This window comes from Mustela putorius, unplaced genomic scaffold (assembly GCF_011764305.1).
Source record: "Mustela putorius furo isolate JIRA1106 unplaced genomic scaffold, ASM1176430v1.1 tig00000129_pilon_pilon_pilon, whole genome shotgun sequence".
Classification (NCBI taxonomy): Eukaryota; Metazoa; Chordata; class Mammalia; order Carnivora; family Mustelidae; genus Mustela; species Mustela putorius.
The window spans coordinates 13464019-13485282 of NW_025421290.1; the positions used below are offsets into that span (position 1 = coordinate 13464019).

The 21264-nt window shown below is 45.1% G+C and overlaps 2 protein-coding genes across 2 annotated transcripts; both read right to left on the reverse strand.

Moving 5' to 3' along the window:
• Positions 1 to 421: 421 nt before the first annotated feature.
• Positions 422 to 2512, reverse strand: GPR135 (G protein-coupled receptor 135). Its single transcript, XM_004739324.3, has one exon. The coding sequence runs from the start codon at positions 2129 to 2131 to the stop codon at positions 641 to 643; it is 1491 nt and encodes a 496-aa protein (XP_004739381.2). The 5' UTR covers positions 2132 to 2512; the 3' UTR covers positions 422 to 640.
• Positions 2513 to 8325: 5813 nt separating this feature from the next.
• L3HYPDH (trans-L-3-hydroxyproline dehydratase) lies at positions 8326 to 21253 on the reverse strand. Its single transcript, XM_004738868.3, has 5 exons — positions 20627 to 21253; positions 16290 to 16459; positions 13047 to 13169; positions 12820 to 12957; positions 8326 to 9623 (listed from the first exon to the last, which is right to left on the reverse strand). The coding sequence occupies exons 1-5, from the start codon at positions 21132 to 21134 to the stop codon at positions 9498 to 9500; spliced, it is 1065 nt and encodes a 354-aa protein (XP_004738925.1). The 5' UTR covers positions 21135 to 21253; the 3' UTR covers positions 8326 to 9497.
• Positions 21254 to 21264: the final 11 nt, after the last annotated feature.

The window sequence follows — 21264 nt, forward strand, 5'->3', positions numbered from 1 at the left end:
CTCTTGGCCCTTCAGATGGTTGATTTTATGGTAATAAGACACAATTTAAAAATCCTTGGTTTAAAATGGGATATGAATATAGTTTCCCACAAAGATTATAGGGACATGGGGTGAGAGAAAGTGCACCAAAGTGTGTAAAGATAAGGATTTTTCGTTTCTAATAGGAGCACCCAAATCCTGCGTCAAAGGTGTGAGTTCTAACAATCTCCACTTTTGTTGGATGCTGGTGATTTGGAGGGGTTTCAAGTAATTCTGAAGGTCTCCTATTCTTTCCTAAAACTCTATTTGAACAAATCCTGGTTCCATTCAATGATTTTTGTTTGTTCGTTTCACAGTGTGATTCCTGTAACATGAGCTTATCAGTAATTGTGAATTCTATTTTTGTCATTTTTGGCACTTAACAGTTCACAATGCTTGGTTGTGTGGTTTGATATTGTTTTAATTTTTGCATTTTACATTTGGCACTTTTGAAGAAGGGCACATTGTCTTGTACGTCGTTTGGGGAAAGTGGTAAGCCTCCCCCTCTGTCTCTTTTTTAAATGTTTGGGTTTGTGAAATAACACGATTCTCCCCGGAATCCTGTATCATTAAACGGAGCAGGTGAAATTTCGCCTTCACAAGCTGTGCATTCTAACCCTTCTTAGAGGCTGGTGTCCCCGGCTTCAGATTTAGGTTGTTTGACCCCTGCTGTCACGGGCCCTGGGGGCCCCTCCCTGCAAAAAAGCACAACTGGATTTTTTCGGGCCCACATGGCCAAATCCCCTCCCATCCTGCTGGCCTGGCTGGAAGAGGACATCCTGCCGCAGGCTCCCAGCCGGTTGGTGCAGCGGTTTCGAAGGCGATTGCGGCTTCTGGCCTGCAGACCCGGGCCCTGGCTGGGCAGGAAAGCGTCCACATTCCTAGTCCGGTAGCCCTCTTCCCGGCTGCGTCCCAGGAGCATCGAAATGTTGGGGTTGCGAATGGCATAGATGACGGGGTTGATGGCCCCGTTGGCCCAGGTCAGCCAGACCGCCACCACGTTGAGGAGCGAGGGGGCCTGCGCGGCCTGGGCGTGCCGGGTCGCGGCCAGCAGCACCAGGAAGCAGTAGGGGCCCCAGCAGCAGATGACGGAGACGATCATGATCAGCACGGTGGTGGCCGTGCGCACCTCGCTGAAGAAGCGCAGCACGCGCGCGTACGTGGTCAGGGGCCGCACGCGCACGTCGGACAGGCGCACGGTCTTGCAGATGTGGTAGTGGCAGAAGCACATGAGCAGGAAGGGCAGCAGGTAGCAGGCCACCACCAGCCCCACGCTGTAGGCCGCGCCCAGCTGCGCGGGGTCCGGGGACGTCCGGTACAGGCAGCCGTGGAAGCTCTGCGCCGCGGGGGGCTCCCGGGGCGCGCGGAGCAACTCCCAGGGCAGGGAGAAGCCCAGCGCCGCCAGCCAGGCGCCCGCCAGCAGCTGCAGCGCGCGGCGGCGGCCGATCTTCTCCCGCGGCGGCCGCACGATGGCGCAGTAGCGGTCCAGCGAGATGAGGGCCACGCTGAGCGTGGACACGATGCCGAAGCACGAGCTGAAGAAGCGGCTGGCTGCGCAGAAGCCGCGCCAGGGCCCCGCGGCGGGGGCGGTGGGCGCGGCGGGGGCGGCGGGGGCCGAGCCCCCGGGCGGCGTGAAGAGGTCCAGGAAGGCGGCGGGCAGGCAGAGCAGCGCCGTGAGCAGATCCGACAAGGACAGGGACAGGATGAAGGCGTTGGTGACGGTGCGGAGCTGCCGGTGCTTCACGATCACCCCCATCACGGCGCAGTTGCCCAAGCTAGACAGCAGGAAGATGAGCAGCAGCACGAGCGCCTGGGCCGCCACCGCCGCCCCGTGCGACAGCAGCGGCCTCCCCACCGCCCCCGCCGCCCGGGGCCCGCCCAGGCCGCCGCCAGCCGAAGCGCCAGTGCCGTCGCCCCCGCTCCCGTCGCTCTGGTTCCCCAGCGCCGCGGCCGCCGCGCTCGCCACGGTGCCGAAGGAGAGCACGGCCGCCGCCGTCCCGGCGGAGGAAGTCCCGCCAGGGGCGGCGGCCGCGGAGGGGGCTCCGGGGGGCGGGCTGCCCCACAAGGCCATTCTCGCTGGCGGGCGGACCGGCGGCGGCGGCTGCTCCTCCATGGGGCCCCGCGGCGGCCGCGGCTGTGTTCATCCCGCACCGGGGGAGGCGGCCGCAAGCCCGAGGGGGGGTGGCTGGGGCGCGGGCCAGAGGCCTGTGCCGGCAGTCGGGCTCGGCGGGAGGGGTGGCGGTCGCCCCGGACCCGGCGGAGCCTTTGACGTGGGTTCCACGCGTTGCCGAGGGAACCGTGTTTACGCAGGAGCGCGGGGCGGGACGCCGCCCACCCGGCCCCCTCGGAAAACCCGGCCCGCCCCACCTCTCCCCGAGGTTATCCGGCCTGGGGGTCTGGGCTTTGGAGGGGGCCGGGTCGACCCCCTCAGGGCCCTCCAGGAAAAGCGGGACCGGCCGTCAGAGAAATGGCGGAAACCAACAAGGGTTCACTCTCAAGCCGTCTTGTTGGACGCAAAAGTCCTACGGGGAGGCCTTTATTGTGCTTCCTGTTGACGTGTCTGGCACTGGCAGATAGGAAAGGGATCCCGCCGCTGAAGTGAAAAGCAGTCCAAATCCGGAGAGTTCAACTTTCGGGGCAGAATAATATGAAGCAGGTGTTCTCATACTTGAGCACGCAGCAGAATCAGGTAGAGGGCTTCTTAAAACACAAGTGACGGGGCCTCACTGGAGTTTCAGTTTGGGTAGGTCTGGGGTCCTCTCCCAGAATTTGCATTTCTAACAAGTTCGTAGGTAGTGATGATATTGCTGCTCAGAGGACCTCACTCTGAGAACCACAAAAGTATGAGCTTTTTAAAATGCACATTCACTGGCTGACTCCCAGGTTTAGGATGGGCCCATGAATCTAAACCCCGAAGGTAATTCTGATATAGGGGCTCTGAGGATTTAGGATATGGATTTTGGAGGCTACATATCGTCTTGTTTTCAAGGGCCTAGACCTCAGGACCATAACAGGTTCACACATGATGGGGATGGGGGATAGAGAGCAATTGGTTTCTTGCCATCCTGGCATCCTTCCTCAGTTCTCTGGAATGTAGTGTGTGTGTGTGTGTGTGTGTGTGTGTGTTTTAAAGATTTTATTTATTTATTTGACAGAGAGCACAAGTAGGCAGAGAGGCAGGGGGAGAGAGGTGGAATGGGAAGCAGGCTCCCTCCTGAGCAGAGGGCTGGATGTGGGGCTCATCCCAGGACCCTGAGATCATGACATGAGCCTAAGGCAGAGGCTTAACCCACTGAGCCATACAAGCACCCCATGGAAGGGGGGTGTGCTTTAAGTCTAGAGTGGTACCAGCCAGGGAGTCACCACTGATGCCGCTGCAGGTAGCTGGCTGGGAGATTCAGGGACAGGTAGCTCCCACCTGCCCAGGGAAGCTGCATCTCAAGCTTCGGAGCACAGCCCCTAATAGGGGAACATGTGATAAACCCCTAGGTTTCTCTAAAACCATGGTTTGCCAAGTGTGGACCCTACACCAACAGCATTAGCATTACGTGGGGCCTTGGTAGAAATGCAGATTCTCAGGCCCTGCCCCAAATCTATCAAATCTGAATTCTGGGAGTGGGGTCCAGCCAGACATCCTGCAAGTGCTTCTGAGGCACACACAGTTTGAGAAACAGGACTCTAAAGAATGACCGGCACACTTGCCCATCTTAGAATCACTGATAGTAGTGCTTTGAATGCTTATTTCAGTCAAGAAAAATACCTTGCTGGAAATTTGCAGTATATTGAAGGTGGTACATTAATGCATTATAGGAGTGCGTGCTAGGATGTTTGGCAGTTATCTCTAGCCTCTACCCACGATATGCCAGTAGTGACAACTAAAAACGTCCCTGGAGGAAGGCAGGATGACCTCCACCGAGAACCACTGAATTAAGACAAACATATATAATAGATGAGTTTATTTAGCAAATCTCTGCTAGGTTTTCAGAAATAAATAAAGATCTCAGCCCAAGGAAGCTTACAACTTTAGGTTTATACTATCGTAAGTGCTGTTTAAAAATACAATGAAATTCTATAGAGGTGACTGACTCTTCCTAGGGTAGCTGATGAAGACTTCACATCAGTAGTAACATTGGATTCTCCAAACAGAGAAGACAGGGAAGGACATTGGATTCTTGTGCAAAGTCTGCAGGTCAGTGCCTAAGTCCTTGACTCTTGGGTACTGGTGAGTGAGGTTAGGGAGTGAAGAGAGAAATAAATGATGAATAATAAAACTTGACTGGGACACTCTTATGAAGGCCTCATAGGCCATGTTCAGAGAGGTTGAACTACATTGGGGACAGATGTGGTAAAGGCACCAGTCGCTGAAGAGTTGGAGCATGGGAAGGCCATAATCAGGTATGGTTCAGAAAGAAAAGAGTGACCTCCCGCTCTCCCAGTTTTCTGCCTGCCATGTTTGCCTCAGTGTCCCCAGCCTGTTCACCCCCATCATCTGCTTCTAAATACTAGAGCCCTCTACTAGAGTCCCTGGCAGCTCTGAACTTCCTCCCTCATCTCACCCGCACCCAGAGCTTTGAAAACCATATATCCCTAACTCCATACTACATCTCTAGCCTCAAGCCCTATTGCTTGTTACTTGGTATCTCCCCTGAAGGTGCAAAAACACCTCAAACTCAACATGACTAAAATGGAACTCGTGATCCACTTTTCCTAAAAATCCTTGGTCCTCAACCTTTTGTATCTCAGAAGATGGCACTATCTTCCATCCAGAAAACTTGGGCTTCTTTCTAGATTAATTCCTTTTCCTCAACACCAAACCAGCCAATGTCCAATTTATCACCAAGATTTAGGGATTTGACTTGTTAAATGTCTTTGTATCCATTCATTCCTTTTTTTAAAAAAAAAGATTTTATTTATCTATTTGACAAGAGAGATCACAAGTAGGCAGAGAGGCAGGCAGAGAGAGAGGAGGAAGCAGGCTCCCTGCTGAGCAGAGAGCCCGAGGACCCAGGACCCTGAGATTGTGAGCTGAGCTGAAGGCAGAGGCTTTAACCCACTGAGCCACCCAGGCGGCCCCATTCATTTCTTTCATCACTTCATCCCCCACCTAAATTTCAGCGTTCATTCTCTCTTCTTTGAACTACTGCTGCCACTCAGAACTGGTATCCCACATCCAGTCCCTACTCTACCCTGTAGGCAGCACACCTTTCTAAGCAAAATATATTTGATCATGCCACTCACTGATTTAAAACCCTCTAACGACTTTCTCTTTTTAATTTAGGATAAGGTCCCCAATTCTTAGTATTTCCTACAAGGCACTGCATGACCTGACTGCTTCCTTTCTGGTCTCATCTGGGGCCACGGTTCCTTCTTTCTGTTCCACTCTAGTCACACTGGCCTTTTGTGAGTTTTTTAAACCTCCCATCATAGGGCATAGGGCATAGGGCATTTGCACTCACTATCCCCTCTGCCTAGAGAGCTCCATTCCTTCCCCTTACCCATTCCCTTGCATCCTTGTCTCCACATGAATGTTAGTCTCCCAGAGGTAGCCTTTCTTGGCTCATAGCACATCAGCACTGTCTAGAATTATATTTTTGTGATGAATCATTACTTGTCTCCCACTGTAGACTGTAGGCTTTGTGAAGACTAGAACTTTGACTGCCTGGCATGTTATTAGATCCTGAACACTTAGCATTTTGGAAAACTGCTAGATACCCAAAGCCTATTTTTGAGTGACTGTAGAAAGAGAACCTGGCAACCAGGAGACCAGTTAGCCCAGATAAGAAATGAGAAGAGTCTGAATTAAGACATAGTGAAGAAGGAGAAGAGATTTTCAGGAAGTAGTATACGAATTAGGGTCTCTGGATATAAACAATATACACAGGCACGGTCTCACTTAAAAAAAAAAATGATTCATTGGAGGGATAGGGGGAATTCAGATTACAAAAGAATAACCCAACAGCTAGCCCCAAGAACAAGAGAAATCAGGGCAGAAATAGCAGGTAGAGATGCAGAAATGAATGGAGGGTAATCTCTTTAAAGCACTATTGGAGTAAGTCCATGTCAGCCATTTTCAGACCTTATATCATTTCTCTCAAGATCCCAGGTCCAGGGAGAGAGTCTGGCAGTTCCAGCAAGGCTGCGTGCAGAGGATGGAGAGAGTTTTCCACAAGGAAAGGTGAGTGTTGTTGATAAAGGAAGGAGTAAGGAATGAAGCCAGCCAAATCCACAGACATCTTCGTCTGAAGCTTCAACAGACAGGACAAAAGGGCATGAACAAGAAGGATAAATCGCAAGTTCACGGCTCATGGGAAGGGGGCACCATTCATCAGGTTAGAGAATACAGGAGGAAGGGCACGTTCTAGGGGCGTTAGAGTTTGACTTGCCCACCAAGTACTGGGCCTGCAGTACGGCTCTGACCCTCAGGATTTAGGGATTTGGAAGTTGTCAGCCTCTCTCTCCGAGAAAGAAAAGCATGGGCATGGATGTGATGAGTAGGGACAGGATGTTGAGTGCAGAAAGAGAAGAACCATGGGTGGAATGCAAGGGAGTAGAAAAAATTAAGTAGCATTTCAAAAGAGAAAAGCCAGGCAGGTGAGCGACATATTTAATGAGGCACCTTGGCCAATTGAGGAGTCAGCGTCTTGGGTTTTTGGTTTTTATTTTGTTTTGGTTTTCAAAGTAAGGTAATTTTCTCAGCCTCTTCTCAGGAAAGTTGCTGTGACCATTAGGTTGCCTCTCGGTGGAGAGCTCATAGCTTCCTTATATGTTTTAGAACAAAAAGGAGAAGACTCAATTGTAAAGCCTGGTCCCAAATGGGTAACTAAAATTGATCAGTTATCAAGTTTTGCTCCTAAATGCAGTCGTAGGCATAGCATCGGCGTCACCCAGGAGCTTGCTGAAACTGCCCCCACCCCATACCTAATAAATGAGAACGTGTAGTTTAAGAGCTCCAGGTAATTCATACCCACATGTATGAGAAGCATTATCCTAAAGAGGGATGGTATGGAATTTGTGGGTTTTAGGAATTGAAGAGAAGGGTGCCCCAAGTCTTACAAGATATAGAGGACTTGGAGCAAAACTCATTGCAGCTTCATGGTGAAGAGATGGCCCTGGGCCCACATAATTGCAGCCCTGATGGGTACTCATGGGGACTGGGTACCAACCTCGTGACCTTGAGAGCTCCTGTGAGTGTCTCTGTGGCTCACCCAGCACCAAGGGCACGAATGTACTTGCTCTAACATGGACCACGGTTGCCTGCCAGGAGTCTACAGTAGAACCCCCACAGATTGCATAAGCCCTCGGGGGCTGTTAGATCTGGCAGGTAGGTCAAGCATGATTTCCAATGAATAATGAGGTAGAAACCAAACGACAATAGTCAAATAACAAATGGAAGATGAGAAAATGTACCCAATGAGCAGAGTCAGGAATGTAGAAGTTTGACTCCAGAGGGAAGAAAACAGGGGTGACAGCAAGCTAGAGGGAAGGCAGACAAAGGATGTTTGTGTCGTTTTGTTTATGATGAACACGTTTGAGAACCTAGAGCTAAGAGATCAGTGAGGGAAAGGTGGTTGGCTTGAAGGAGCTTAATTAATGAGGCAAGACCCTTACCAAGGATGGGAAGGGATAGTTGTGAGCAATATTTAGAACATCTACTCAGCAGGGCTTCGTGACTGGTTAGACACATGGAGGGGTGTGTGTTTGGGGGTGTGTGGGGGGATTAATTTCCCTAGTGTTGACTCCAGGAGAAGCGGTGAAGTATAGAAGGGATGAATATTACCACAAGGGTTTGACTCTGGTATGGATTAGAATTTAGAAAGATACAGGCAATGCCTACTTTTTAATGTAGATATGACTTGTGAAATTTGGAGAACAAATAATAGTTCAATTTTCATTTTATTTATTTTAAAATATTTTATTTATTTATTAGAGAGAGAGAGTACACAAGCAGGAGGAGTGTGAGAAGGAGAATCAGACACCCCCCCCTACCCCGAGCAGGGAGCTCCATGCGGGGGTTCAATCCTAGGACCCTGGGATCATGACCTGAGGCAAAGGCTGACACTTAACTGAGACATCCAGGTTCCCGTCTATTTTCATTTTAAAAGGAAAGTACAACAAATCTCACTGACATGTAGAAAATCTCTTGTGATATTAAGCTAGTGATAGTGTCATTTCTTTTTTAAGATAAGTGATTTCTTCACCATAGAATTTTATAGAGAATGAATGGAAAACATTAATTTTTATACAATAGGGAAATCAAGAACATTAACTATAAAATTATAAAGCTAAAAATCTTTCATTTTGATCTGGTAATTCAATCACACACTTAATAACTGGATGACAAAATCAGTTAATATTAATTACTTCAGTTTCCATATGCTCAGAAAAACAAATATTTCACAGGAATCTGCTGTCTATTGAGAGCAGCACGTATTGAATAACTTTTTAATACCTCATTTTTAGTGACTGAAAAATGATCAAGTTTTACTTTGTTTATTTATTTTCAAAGATTTCACTTATTTCTTTTAGGGAGTGAGAGCGCAAGAGAGAGCAGGGGGCAGTGAAGAACAGAGCAGGAGAAAGAATCTCAAGCAGACTCCACACTGAGCCTGACTCAGGGCTCGATCTCATGACCCTGAGATCATAACCTGAGCCAAAACCAAAAGTCAGACACTTAACCAACTGAGCCACCCAGGCGCCCTGATCAAATATTATTCTTAACAGATTCACAGACAATTAACTAGCAAGAATTAATAGTTAACATTTCTTTCAGGCCTAAATCTATGGGGAATGTGTTTGGTTGTGTAGGAGACTCACCCTACTCTAGTAATTCATCAATTTCCCGTGTTTATAATGCAGAAACAATCCCTTTTATAAGGGCCATAAAGATGTAACAGAAATCTGATTATTCATTGGTCTCCTCACATCAGCTAATGGCACCTCAGTTACCTTGGAGGAGGAGCTGGGCTTTGCAGCACAGAGAACATCCTGGTAGGAGCCACAACATCTGTCCCCAGAAGCTGGCCCACCCCAGTCCTTCCCAGGCTGTGTAGGCTAAGAGTTTAGTACCTCACAGAAACCCATCTCCCTTACATCCTGCTCAAAGAGAGGACATTATCTTACTCAAAACCTGGAAGACTAAAATACTGAACTTGTAAGAGTCGTCGTGAGGGCTACAAATCAAGTTATAATTCAAAGAGCATCTACAACAAAATATTACAGTAAGTAGCATAGAATAACATTTTAAAAGTTAACAACACTGAGGTATTAATTTTACCTGGTATGTTAATAACTAGACAAATATTTGGAATTTTCAGCATTTTGTAGGTTAGACATAGGTGACATTTATACCAATTACATGTGCAAATATGAGGTATAATGATTATATTTAGTTACAGCATAACACTTCAGAAAGATTGGAAGTCATACAATTGGGTATCATTTTCCACATAATTCAGAGAAAGCCCTGAGGAGTACTGAAGTCACTTGAGAAGGAATCCGTTCTTCAGTGGGTCGTCATCTTCCACTATAAAACTTGCTGTACCTGTGTAATGGGCTTGTCCAGACACTTCCACTATAACAGCTTTAAAATCCCCACATTTTGCTTCCTGAGAAAAGAGGAAAGGAATATAATATCAAAAGACTGCACTTACATTGTGTCTGGCCTAGAGCCATATTCTTGGTTTTTACCATTTTAAAGAAAACCCAAGGGTTAATCTTGTAGGTAATGGAAGGTTTTTAAGGAGAGTGACATGATCGAATTTGTGTTTTAGATAAGTTTAGCTGCAAAATGAGGACAAATCAGAGAGGATAGCAATTAGAAACCTAGAAACTTCTTCAGAGGTAACCTTCATTCATTGATGGGCTCTCGAGTCACTAGGGCAGTTTTTAGGGAGGAGGGAGAAGAACAAAACAGAGATACTTTGCAGGTAGAATTGGCAGGCCTGGGGACGGACGCATGTGGGAGGTGAGGAGTAGGAATAAGTTCAGTGTGAGCATAGTTCCCGGCTGGGGAGTGAAACAGGGACTCCCATTAATCAAGATAGCAAATGAGATAGGAGGAGCACATTTAGGAATGAAGGAAGAGCTTTTTGACAAGATGACATGTCTCCGAGACCGTTATTTCGAGGTGAGTTTGGTGGACAGCTGGGAATACGAGTGTTAGACTCAGGAAAGAAGCACCTAGTAGGCATGGGAGGGGGCACGGTTCAGGAGTCATCACCAGTGTGTGATTGGGAGCTGAAGTCTCAAAAGAGGGTAAAATTGCCCAGTGGCATCAAGATGCAGAAGAGATGAGAAGGAAACTAAGGATGGAATGCTGGGGACCCATAGGTGGAAGGACAGAGAGAGGAAGCTGGGGCAGAGAGAGAGACCAGGATGGCGCCATTGCCATGGGAGAGCTTGGAACCGTCAGGACAGAAAGGGAAGGCATATGGTGAGAGTGAAGATGTCCTGTCAAGTATGACTATTAGCTACAAAAGAAATAACTCCAAATCTTAACTACAGAGTATCCTTTTTATTTCTTAATTTTTTAAAGATGTATTGATTTGTTAGGGAGAGTGCGCGCACGCATGCAAGCATCAACAGGGGAAGGGGCAGAAGGAGAGGGAGAGAAGCAGACTCCCTGCTGAGCATGGGGGGGGCTTGATCTCAGAACCCCAAGATTCTGACCTGAGCCAAAACCAAGAGTTGGACACTCAACCAACCAACCCACCCAACTGCCCCTTATTTCTTGATTTTTAAACATGAGAATAACTAAATCTTGTGATAAAATACCAATTATTAGATTAGTATACAGTAATTTCATTATCTTTTTATAAATCTGCTGTAATAAAAGCCTCATTGAAAACTTGCTTTGTCCAATAACAATATAGTAGTGTTAACAGTGTAGGGTCTACACAGAGGGGTCCACGTTCAGAGTTTGGGTCCTATATTCACTAACTGTTTGACCTCTGGCAAATTACCTAAACTCTCTAATTCTCCATTTTATCACCTGTTTAAAAAGGATAATAACAGTACTGACTTGCCAAGTTTCTTGTGAGAATTAAGATGGAATATATATATATATATATATATATATATATATATTTTTTTTTTTTTTTTTACTTTATTTATTTTAGAGACACTCACAGAGGGAGAGTGAGAGAGAGAATCTTAAGCAGGTTCCATGCCCAACTCAGAGTCCAATGTGGGGCTCAATCTCACAACCCTGACTTCACGACCTGAGCTGAAATCAAGAATTGAACACTTAAGTGACTGAGCCACTCAGGTGCCTTGAAAAGGTATGCATAAAGTACTTAGCTTGGAACTTTACAGTGATGCACCCAATAAATGTTGTAGATTATTTTATCTTCAATCTCAGACTTGAAGACAATTCCAAATTTTTACATAAAATCACTATATTTAATAAGAATCCCTAACCTAAAAGAAAACTCAATATTCAGAAAAATCAAACTTCAAAAACACCAAATTAGGATATAAAAGTCTGTATTACAATATTTTGTTTTGTTAAAGGACTTTTTATGAATAGATTCATTTACTAAATGTATCTACTAAATTTACTTAGTTTAGATTTCATTTACTACTATTTATTAGTGAACAGAATTTATTTATTAGCACATTTGAAATTTGATTCTATTACAAAAGTTTTATTTTTCACAACTTTTCGGGATTTTCACAACCTATTATAAAAAATGAAACACTCCTATAGGATAAAAAAAAAAAGGATAAAAAAAATCCAAACCCTAAGTTAGTGGTTCTCAAACTTTTTGGTTCCAGGACTCCTTAATGCCTTAAGATTTGAGCATCTAGGGGCCCCTTGGTTGCTCAGTTGGTTAAGCATCTGCTTTCTGCTCAGGTCATGATCCCAGGGTCCTGGGATCAAGTTCTCCATCAGGCTCCTTTCTTAGCATGGAGACTGCTTCTCCCTCTGCCTGTGGCTCCTCTTACTTATGTGCGTGTACTGTCTCTCTCTCTCTCTCTGACAAATAAATAGAATAAAATAAGATTTTCTAAGAATTTTTGTTTATATAGATTATATCTATTTTTTTAAAGATTTTATTTATTTGACAGACAGAGATCACAAATAGGCAGAGAGGCAGGCAGAGGGAGAGAGAGAGAGAGAGGGAAGCAGGCTCCCTGCTGAGCAGAGAGCCCGATTCGGGGCTTGATCCCAGGACCCTGGGATCATGACCTGAGCCAAAGGCAGAGGCTTTAACCCACTGAGCCACCCAGGTGCTCCAGGTAGGTTATATCTATTAATATTAACTATATTGAGAGAATTAAAGGTATTTATTCATTAATTCATTAAAAAATAATAAACCCATTGCATATTATTGCAAACAACATATTTTTGGGAAAATAACTGTATTTGCGAAAGCAAAAAAATTTTAGTGAGGAAAATAGCTTGTGTTTTACATTTTTGCAAACCTCCTTAACGTATGGTTTTATAGAAGACCACTAGATTCTTGTACCTGCTTCTGCATTCAGTCAGTTGGCTTATCACCTGTGGTGTAGACTCTGCAGAGTCTACCATACACTCGTGAGACAATAAAAGTGAAAAGCAAATAATGTCTTAATGTTAATGCATACTAAGTTTTGACCTTGTGGGACCCATGGAAAGGAACTTGGTGACCGCCAGGGCTTCCAAGCCACATTTTGAGAACCAATATCCTAGCTGAACAGAAGTTTTTACAGGCCTGCTTTAAAATTCTCTTTTGAGAGCTGGGACCCAACACCCAGCTCAGGCCTCTTCAGTGTCCAAAGTAGCACACTCGCACAGAAGCAGCTACAGGAGTCACTCACCCTCACAGCCTTGCCCGTGAATACTGAGCCGGTGGTACTGCTTTTAAAGGCTCTGGTCTGGTTCAGTTCTAGAAGCCCTTTGTGGTACTGTAAGGCAATTCGGGCCGTCACTCCTGAGCCAGTAGGACTTCGGTCAACCTGTTTCAGAGTAAATGAAGGTGAGAGCATGCACAGTGTTCCAGTTCCATGCTGTCCAGCTTTTGAGCCAAATGTTACAGTTTTAATACCTGTTCATCTGCAAACACACAGATGTTGGTCGTTGGTTCCTCACTATAAGTGTCTTTTCCATCTGTCACTATGGTTCCATACAGAAAGGAAAGGTCTTCACTCTCAGGATGACTGATTTGAAACTGCAAATGACAAAGAAAATCATCATGTAATATAAATTGTCATGTAGATTACTACAAAATATATATTTTGATTCAAATTTATCCTTGTAAATGATATAGATGGGGTCCTCTGAGGCATAACTTTTCACTCTGTCATTTTTAAAATACTTTTGGGTCAAGGCAGGAAATGATGTCTTTGTCTAGATGAATAAACATAGTTTCACTGGATTAGTTAGGATTCCTGTCATACCTTGAGTCCTGTCTAAGGAATTTGTCCTGCATATAGCCTCTGCTAAAGGAACAGTCCTATTTTATATACACACAGACTCTCCAAACACTCCCACTCTTTGAAGCATTGAGCCCAGGATGGTTACTCCACAGACTGGCCACGGCTGCTCAAACAGGACAGGCTAAGACGGTCCTGTGCTTCCTCTCATGAGCTTGAAGGGGATAAGGCAGAAGAACCGGACGGTGAACATCTAGAGCTGAGGTGAATTCCATGGCAGAGACGAGGACTTGGAAGAGGCTGGGAGGAGACTGGGAGGGTGAGTGACACCCTTAGCTTCTTCTTTGTGTGTTACTTTAGAAACCGAAGAGGCCGGAATTGGGTGTTAGGTAAGCTTCTTCACTCAGCTCTCAGAAGAGAATTTTGAGCAAGCCGAAGTTATAAGAATGCAGAAGCTAGTAGGTAAGAGAATGGTTGGAAGGGGAAAAAAAATCTGTAAAGGATGAAGTCAGCTGGTGTTATAAAAAGCAACAGGTAAACTCAGAGAGAGAAGCACGCACTGGATGCTAAGTCCCTTCATTGGTAAAGCAAGGTCAGGCCCAAGTGCACAGTGCTTCCTGCGCTTCTCGGGAGGTCTAGGTTAACTTTTCCTCAGCTTCTGTGACATCTGTTAGCTCTCAAACTATTATCTCACTCCACATGCATCCTTACAATTAGTATATTCTGCTACTACTTACCTGTCATCGGGAATAAGTAGATAGATTTGGGTTCTTAAAATCCATCCAAAGCCAAGTTTAAGAGGTCTCCCTGCTGATCTTTGTTCTGCATCCTCCTCAAGCCCCCATGCCCCACCTGCACCACAGAACCATTACCTCTCACTCTTCACGTCTGCTTCCCCCACCAGACTGAGCTTCTGGACGGCAGGTTTGTTTTCTCCCGGAGTCTCTAGCATCTAACATAGCATCGTGTGCGTCTCACTAAATTCTAGGTAAATGTTTGCTAAAAGAAGGACTACACCTGAAACTCACATTATACCATTTGTGAACAAACTGGAATTTAAATAAACACTTTTTAAAAAAGAATAAATGAATAAAGATGAATGTGTACTAACTTCAGTCCCTACCAAAATGGCCTTTCCCTAACTCTGCCTCAGTGGTGTGAATGGTCAGCAGTTCACAAAGTCGTTCTGCTGCCTGATTCAGCACCAATAGATAATATTATATATGTTCCTCTCATACAAGATTTTCTCCTGTTTTCTCAGAATGCCTCCTCCCTCAAAGTCTACCCCTTCCTACCTTGGTAAGAAGTTCACACTTTAATGACAAGTCCAAAATTGTTCCTTTTATTAAGAAAACTATGCCTTTTTCTCTTAATCTCATTAAAAATAAAGTGAAGTGGGGCGCCTGGGTGGCTCAGTGGGTTAAAGCCTCTGCCTTCAGCTCAGGTCATGATCCCAGGGTTCTGGGATGGAGCCCCGCATCGGGCCCTCTGCTCAGCAGGGAGCCTGCTTCCTCCTCTCTCTCTGCCTGCTTCTCTGCCTACTTGTGATCTCTGTCTGTCAAATGGATGGATAAAATCTTTAAAAAAAAATAAATAAAGTGAAGTTATTTCATACCAAATTTTAACTCAAACTATTAGCTGTCTGCTTAGTGAACAGAAAACTGATATAAATTCAGAACCTCAGAAATTGCTACGATAAACTAATTCTAGCTATTGGTAGTTACAGTCCTAGATAAATGACAATTTAGAACAGAAATAAAGTATATATTTTCATCGTTTTAAAAACATTTTATTTTTAATATTTTTTCAAGATTTTATTTATTTATTTGACAGAGATCACAAGTAGGCATCGAAGCAGACAGAGAGGAGGAAGCGGGCTCTCTGCTGGGCAGAGAGCCCGATGCTCCATCCCAGGACTCTGGGATCATGACCTGAACTGAAGGCAGAGGCTTTAACCCACTGAGCCACCCAGGTGCCCCTATTTTCATCTTGTTTAAATTAAAAATTATGTTAAAGTTGCAAGTATGTTAAATAGGCCTATAATAATTATTGATACAAGTATATAGGCACTCTTTCACAAGTTATTTTTTACTTAGAATAGTGATGAAATTCTTATATGCTAAAACATACATAGTTTTATTTACATATCCCAACTTTAAGTGTAAAATGGCAGACTTGTGCTAGAAATGAAAGAATATTCTAGACATATTTATTATCTAAACTGATTTTATCAGAGTAGTTTTCCCAAACCAAAACTTGACTTAATTCGAGGGGTCATTTAGGTAACTTCTTAGCAATATTGGAAAAATTTACTAATTAGGAATTAATGTTCTTTGTGCAGTCAAATGCTCTACCCCTGAGCTATACCCCCTGTTCTTTGTGAAATAAGACAAGGTCTGAACAGATTTAATGAAATCTAGTTGGGAGCTATAATTGACATTCATTATCTGCAAGTCTTGGAGAATGACCACAAAGTATATGCATTTCAAATTAGTGAAATACTATTTGATACATTTTCTGTATGTGTAAATAACCACAAATTATACTAGTATGTATATAATTAAAATTAACAAGTTACTTATTGAACATTTATTGTAGGTAGGCACTATTCTAAGTCCGTTGTACCTATTGTCTGACTTCATTCTTATAACACCCTATGAAGCAAGTATTTTGCAATTCCCATCTCACGACAGGAAGGTTTTAGAACTCATTCAAGGTTGTGAAAAACTTTAAAGTGGCAACACTGGGACTCCTAGATAGTCTTGCTATAGAGCCCAAGATCCTAACCAATGCCTTATTTTTAGTCCTATTAATAATTTAAATATGTAGATATTTAACTGCATAGATGTGTAATTTACATTCCCTCCATGCCACAGGGGCGGGCACCTTGTGATGAAAGCAGTGTTTGTACTGACCTGAGCTTTGACTGCTTCCGTCACTGCACTTGCTGCATCCACAAGGTCCCTTGTCTTTGCAGAACAAATGTCAAGTCCCAACCTTTCAGCGCTAACAAATGCATAAAATGCCCCACCATATGCAATATCTACCGCCATCTTTCCATGACCAGGAACATCCACTAAGAGATCTAAAAAAGATGTGTTTGAAAATAAGTTTGTTATAGTATTTTGGCAGTACAATTCAGAGCATTTTTAATATGTGTATTTTGGTGGAGGGAGAGAGAGCGAGAACACAAGCACAGGGGCAGAAGGCAGAGGAAGAAGCAGGCTACCTGCTGAGCAAGGAGCCTGATGGAGGACTCGATTTCAGGGATCTGGGATCATGACCTGAGCTGAAGCCAGATGCTCAACCTACTGAGCCACCCAGGTGTCCCTAATAGGAATAATTTAATATAGGATTTTGGATCCTATTCACAAATTGGCTTTCTTCAGCTATAATGTCAAAACAAAATGAAAAAAAGATTTTTCTATGTAAGTCATATATACTAATTTATCTATGTATTTTCATCTCATGAAGCAGGCAAATACTCAGAATAAAGCCATTATAGAATCACTGATGTTTACCGTATTTTTTGTGTTAGGGTTTGAGATTATTCTAAGTCCCCAGCTTTCCCAGAGTTTCACCAGAATGTCAGTTGTTTGAAGTCCTAAATTTTTATTTCTAAAAGAATGGGGCTGGATAATATTTTGGGATATTCAAACTGTTTTACCCCTTCTTGCATTTTCCTCTTCCTCCTCCCCAATTCCAGCTGTCTTGGTGATCACTACCTCTGGGAGAGTGTATGGTGGGGGAGAAAGAAGGTTTTATGGAAAGATCTTGGATTTCCATGAAACCCAAGTGTCCAAGTTTCCATAGAACTTCAGTGTCCTGAAGGGTCACCATATTTCTCTTGGTCAGTAGAGAAATTTCCTCTGGACCGAGGAAAGAAGTGGCGGGTTTGGAGTGCAGAGGACCTATGCTGACTTCTCCCAGCACTAGGGGAGGCTACAGGGTGTGACAGAGGTAGCAAAGAGGAGGGGAGGCAGGGACAGGAGCCACATGGCCAGGGGAAGATGATGCTTCACTGGTTGACCATGTAGGCTGGTGACCAAAAGGTTCTCTTCTTCAAGACCTTGACTCTTTTTTTTTAAAGATTTTATTTATTTATTTGACAGAGATCACAAGTAGGCAGAGAGGCAGGCAGAGAGAGGAGAAGGGAAGCAGGCTCCCTGCTGAGCAGAGAGCCCGATGCAGGGCTCAATCCCAAGAACCTAGGATCGTGACCTGAGCCAAAGGCAGAGGCTTTAACCCACTGAGCCACCCAGGCGCCCCAAGACCTTGGCTCTTTTAAGAAAGATTTGCTACACATGTATCAGGAAAGGGGACAGCATGTAGACCGACGAGACTAGGCAAATCAACAAGGTAGGATGGGGTCTCAAATTCAGAAACTCTGAAAAATAAAATACAGCTTGCATGCCTGAGTTTGCACACTGAGTCATACAAAGATACCAGTCAGTATGCTCTCAGTCCCAGGCTAGCCCCCAGAGCCCTTCTAACACATGATGTGTCAAAAACAGAGCAAGTTTATAGTGAAAAAAGTGAAATATGCCTGTGGAACTTAAGAGCAACTGTGATTGAAACATGTCTCTATCTTGATGCTAGTGTAACATAAAAATCAGCCTTAACGAAAGGAGAATGAGGAAGTAGCTGGAAAAAAGAGAGGCTGCTGGAAGCTGGAAAGCTAAGTGTGGCTTTGGTGTCCTCATGTATAAAGTGGAACTGCTAAAGGGATGAAGAGATAAAAAAAAAAAAATGTGATCTATACAATGGAATATTATCCAGCCATAAAAATGAAGACTGTTCTGTCCTGTGCTACAACATAGACAAACCTTTAGGCTATTATGCTAAGTAAATTAAGGCAGTCATAGAAATAACACTGCAAAATCTCCCATGAATTAGGTGTATAAATTTTTCAGCTCTTAGAAACAGCAGAATAATAGTTGCAAGGCACAAGGTTGGGAGGGGGAACAGGGTGTTACTGCCTGATAGATAGAGAGATTTAGTCATGCAGTTGGAAGAAGTTATAGAGACATGCTGTTCCACATTGTGCTTATAATTAGCGCTATACTGCATACCTAAAAATTTGTTAACAAGGTAGATCTCATGTTATATTTGTTTTTTTCAACTACAAAAAAATGAAAGAGCTAAACAAAAAAGAAAAAAAAATGGAACTATTATTCCCGTCTGAAAGGACCGTTGTGTGAATTCCATGTGATAATGTGTGGGGAGTGCTTGGCACAAACGAGCAATACGTTAATGTTAATGGTAAGGCCAAAAATTTAATTTCCAAGGGGAATAGGGTTTCTTAAGAGGATATTTACACTTGTTAATCACCATATTCTTCTCCCAATTTCATTTACTTAGTTACCCATTCAACAAATATTGACTACCTACTGTTCTAGCACTCGAACACAGTAACACAACGAAGTTTTCATTTTAGCAGTGTGGAAGGGAAAACAACTCAGCAATCCTCTGAGGTGGGTACTGTTGTCATCTTCATTTTGCAGATGATGACCTTGAAGCGTGGAATCCCTTTTGCAAGGTCCTCAAGATGGAGAGGGGGTAGAGCAGTAACCTTGAACACTTGTCAGTCCACCCTTTTAGCATTATTCAAAGTAGAGAATTTAGGATCTTTTTTAATGACTCAAAGTGACCATTATGGCCTACCAATTATCGAACAGTCACAGTGTTGCTCTCAGGAACTATGTGCTTACAGATTGGCTGCCCTGCCCCAGCCAGCCCTGAACTATGATGTCATTGGTGACCCTGCTGCCAGCTGTCATTTCCCTCGAACCTAGAGTGCTTCCAGTCTGCTGCTGGGGTTCCCTAAGGAGAAATTGGGTAGCAAAACTATTTAAACTGCTGAGATTTTTGAGATGCAGTCCTAACCAAACTCCTGTTTATATCAAGTGCCCTCCCTATCCAGATGTGACATCATTCTCTCCTAGAGGTCAAAGTTTCCCCTGGGGAATTCTTCATCAACCTGTGTGTTTCAGCTGTCTGAGGTTGCTCTAAGACTAGCAAATGCCTGGGCTATTACTGCCTCATTCATAATTAGGCTAATCTAGATCCAAATCCTCAAGAAAGATCAAGATCTAATAGCATGCCCCTGATGTTTATAGAAGCATTATCAACAATAGCCAAATTATGGAAAGAACCCAAATGTCCATTAACTGATGAATGTATGCAGATGTGGCATGTATATATGTATGTACCTACCTGTATTTAGTGGAATATTACTCAGCCATCGAAAGAATGAAACCTTGCTATTTGCAACAATGTGGATGGCTTAGCATAATACCCTAGTGTATTATGCTAAGCGAAATTAGAGGAAAATATCGTATGATTTCATTCATTTGGAATTTAAGAACGAAACAGATGAACCTAGGGAGAAGGAAAAAAAAAGAGGGGGGCAAACCATAAGAGGCTCTTAATGATTGAGAACAAACTGAGGGTTGCTGGAGGGGAGGTGGGGGCCTAGACTAAATGGGTGATGGGTATTGAGGCACTTGTTATGATGAGCACTGGGTGTTAAACTACAGTCCTTCTGTCTCTCGAAATGTATTTTTAAAAATTTTTAAGTACTTTGCATACTCTCAGTAAATCCTCACCAAAAACTCAATGAGATAACAAGTGAAAAAATACAGGCACAGAGAAGTTAGTAATTTGATTAAGGTTGCATAGCTTTAAGGGGTTATCAGGATTTGGACTCAGACAACAGCTATTTTTGTTCTTCAAGAATAAAATCAGCAACATCTATATCTTCCCGGTTTATAAACTGCTTAGTTCATTCATTCTTATTTAATTATTTCCCAAAGAAATGGGGAAGGCACTTTCACAGGTGAGGAAAACAAGACAGGGTTTAGTAACTTGTCAGGGGGTAATGTCTAGTAAGTGTCTTCTGAACCAGCCAGTGAACCCTGGCACTTTGGCTGTTCTTTGCTCTTGCCTTGACCCTATCTGACTTACCCAACTGTGCAATCTCTAGGAATGCCTGACCGTGAGGCACGAGGCGCTGAGTAAGGGAGACACGGAATTCTGTAATCCTCAAGCCCCTCTCAAGACCCAGACGAAATCATCTGCGGCATACACGGAACAAATCTGCAAGGCTAACATGCTGACACACATTTGCATTGAGTTATCTTTTTATTAACTGCAAAGGCTTGTGGGTGGGTTAATTGCACTGCGTGAGTTTCAGGCCAGAGAGACAGTGTAGTTAGTTGCGCCCCAGGGCTGGGAGGGTCTCGTCCTTTACCTGTGGCCAGCGCGAAGGCCGGGACGCTGTGGAAGCGCACCCGGCCACAGCTGCGGCCGCCCTCGCATTCCACGAAGGCGGCCACCAGCCCGCACGGGCAGTGGATGTTGACTCGGGCCTCGCGGACGCCGGCCGGGGGTGCGGGTACCAGCCCGAAGTCGAGGGCGAAGCGGCCCAGCGCCAGCACTGCGTGGCCGCACATGGAGCTGTAGCCTTCGTTGTGCAGGAACAGGACGCCCAGGTGCGCCTCCGGCAACTCGCTAGGCACCAGCACAGCTCCGTACATGTCCCGGTGACCCCGGGGCTCGAACATGAGCCGTCGTCGCAGATGGTCAAGGTGCTGGCGCATGTAGCGCCGCTTGGCCAGCAGAGTGGGGCCAGCCACTTCCGGACACCCCGCCAGCACGATGCGCAGGGGCTCGCCGCCCGTGTGCATGTCCACCACCGACAGCGCCGGAGTCCCCGGGTCGTGCGGGGGCAGCCGCGGCACCGCCAGCGCCTTCTCCATCGCCGGAGTCCCGGGACGCGGCGACCTTCCCGCAGTGCGAACCTGGAGCCCACGGCCCAACTGCCTACTTCGCTGGAGAGCTTCCCTCCGGGGCGGGGCGTCGGAGCAGAGACCGGAAGGGCGAGGGGGC